The sequence below is a fragment of the Vollenhovia emeryi genome, unplaced genomic scaffold (genome assembly GCF_000949405.1).
Source record: "Vollenhovia emeryi isolate VEMERY1.0 unplaced genomic scaffold, V.emery_V1.0 DF944888.1, whole genome shotgun sequence".
NCBI lineage: Eukaryota > Metazoa > Arthropoda > Insecta > Hymenoptera > Formicidae > Vollenhovia > Vollenhovia emeryi.
This window is the reverse complement of record NW_011961478.1, coordinates 1-2,355: the sequence shown is the minus strand read 5'-3', so window position 1 is coordinate 2,355 and position 2,355 is coordinate 1. Positions and strand designations below refer to the sequence as shown.

The following is a 2,355-nucleotide window of genomic DNA, read 5'->3' as shown; positions in this document are numbered from 1 at the left end:
TTTTTACCAGGGAAGTGCAATTTCGCCTGTATATGTTTCATATATACACGCTAATGGAATTGAAAATATTAATTTATCTATAATATTTGAAAAGTTAAGTATACATATATGAATAGTAAGAAAACGAGATGTAAAATGTGCACGGTTTTTGTCTATTGTTTATTAAGCGGTTAGGAATATGTAATAGAATTGAAAGTAATAGTGTTACGATTAGAAGTTGAGATCAATTAGAATTTATAAAGCATCGAATTTTTTCATGAAATAGTATGGTCTAACAGGGATTTCCATGCTCCTTCTCTTTCTTTCTCTCCCTTGTATTTATGACAAAAATAGTACAAGAGAAAAAATGTATACCTTGTGCTGGAGCAATGTCAGCTCCCAGAACTAGTGCCGCAGCCGTTGCTCCGGCCACTCCGGCAGCGCCTACATGAGGTCCTTCGTTCTTGGCTTCTTGACTGAACGACAGTCTTCGTCGTTGAGGACAGTTATCCGAGGAGCATGCGTGTTTTGTGCCATTGGCTCTGGTGTGTTTATGTTTTGATAAATTTCTTCTATGCAAATCAATGAAGAATAACGTAAAACTGCCAACCAGGACACACGTCGAGCTAAAGTAGTAGCCAGCCTTACCGCCGCAACCAACGTTTATGTATCCTGCAAAATACGTTCCATGTGAATTACTAGTGTCTCGTTCCAAGATGCTTATATATTCAAGAATAAACACGGGCCAGTTAAGGTCGACTAAAAAGCTTAATTATCGATAAATAAAAAAATATTTCAAAGACTTATTTGTCGATAATTTTGTTACAATTGAAACATTTCAATAATTAAAGTGATTGCATGAGACAATAGAAATTATTCATAGGCTATCTACAATCGTCGGGACGTATGTGTTGCTACGTTAGATTTTTTTATTACCCGATATTGGTACTCCGATTGCAATTGGTATCGCTTGGGAGCATTGGACGAAACCCCACGTTTTGGCAAAGTTCCGCGCCCTCACTCTTTCGTACGTGTACATCTTTAGGCTATAATGATAGCCGCCGCAGAAAATGCCTACAGGAAAATAATTTTTTTTATTGCTCGTAACGTGGTCTCAAAATCCTCTATTGCGGAAGGTAGCGAAGAAAAGGCGGATTACTCGCGCTGTTAGATCCTCATTATTGTTTTTCTACACGGACAAAATGCTGTTAAACTAAAAAAATGAGGTTGCTTGAATTAAGCGTTAACGTCACGGGCTGCCACAAACGTAAATAATTTACGCAATTTATGTATTTGCTGTGGATTTTAATTTTAAGCATTGAACTAAATATCCAGATTATTAAGACAATTATTTCATGTTTTTCATTCATGAATACTGACGTTGTTAAATGATTCTATTTCAATTACACTGATCTCGTTGATGCAACATCATTTTCTTCCGTGTATAATAACTTTGGTTGTTTCGATGCTCAGTCATTTCCTAAACTTTGTTACCTCGGAGAATGAGACGAAATATGTAGTAAAATCCCGGAATTACTTCCGTAATCTTATTATATCATAGGCATATTATCGTGATACTACGTTGTAACAATACATCAAAAGCAATATATTTAACGATTGACAATTATATAACCATATATTTTTTATCGAACACAAAATCAAATGCAATCTTTAAGAATATCTTTTCTATTAAAACATTGAGTTTGTTAGAGTACAAGGTAGAATATGGATTTTATTATTAATCAATAGAGCGATAATGAATGAGACTTTACCGTAAATCCATGCAAACATAACGTATCCGTGATAATTTCCTTGAACGGCGGTAAGAGCGAGAATGCAGAGTCCGCATACAAAGACGGCTGCTTGCGTAAGATATTGGCGGGCTATCCTGCATTCGACGCTACGATGGACGACGAGAAGCCCGAAAGCTACGCAGCCAAGGGTCCAAGCCAGGCCTAGATAAGCCTGCAGCATGACAACAGTATCACCTAGACCTTCCTCTTCGGCTTGATGTGCCTGCACAAAAAGAAATCATTTAGTTTCATTTGCATTTCCGATGGGTTTTATTTGTGAATTTTATTTGTCGTTTCTTGTGTTTGAATTCGAGAAATCAAGTCAGCATACTGACCTATGTTCAGTAAATGATGAATTTCTGTTATTTTATATAACTATTAAATATTATTATGTTACTTTTAGGTAAAATTAATTTTTACAAGGAAACGATATTTTACTTTTAAATTTTAGGTAATTATGCATAAAAGGGGCCTCCCCTCCGATTTCATTTATTTTTTAGTATGTTGTTGGGGAGGGGTCTTCCCGAGTAATTTCATATATACAGGGTGTCAGATTCGATATGGACAATCCCAAAGATTATAA

General features: G+C 35.8%; 1 protein-coding gene across 2 annotated transcripts; it reads right to left on the bottom strand.

Annotated features, from left to right (window-relative positions):
• Positions 1 to 134: 134 nt before the first annotated feature.
• Positions 135 to 2,151, bottom strand: LOC105562418. 2 transcript variants are annotated; one of them, XM_012013248.1, is made up of 3 exons: positions 1,752 to 2,151; positions 916 to 1,053; positions 135 to 651 (listed from the first exon to the last, which is right to left on the bottom strand). In XM_012013248.1, exons 1-3 carry the CDS (start codon positions 1,951 to 1,953, stop codon positions 272 to 274), a joined length of 720 nt encoding a protein of 239 aa, XP_011868638.1. In that variant the 5' UTR covers positions 1,954 to 2,151; the 3' UTR covers positions 135 to 271. The 2 variants fall into 2 exon arrangements, with proteins under 2 accessions (XP_011868638.1, XP_011868647.1); XM_012013257.1 differs by lacking the exon at positions 916 to 1,053.
• Between the last annotated feature and the right edge of the window lie 204 nt (positions 2,152 to 2,355).

What these genes read in the sequence shown, in the direction of transcription:
- LOC105562418 (XM_012013248.1), bottom strand. Translation starts at nt 1,953, where the DNA reads ATGCTGCAGGCTTATCTAGGCCTGGCTTGGACCCTTGGCTGCGTAGCT. An exon ending in TATGTTTGCATGGATTTACG is followed by an intron (nt 1,054 to 1,751) that starts GTAAAGTCTCAT and finishes ATTTTCCTGTAG; the next exon opens with GCATTTTCTGCGGCGGCTAT. An exon ending in AATCGGAGTACCAATATCGG is followed by an intron (nt 652 to 915) that starts GTAATAAAAAAA and finishes CGTATTTTGCAG; the next exon opens with GATACATAAACGTTGGTTGC.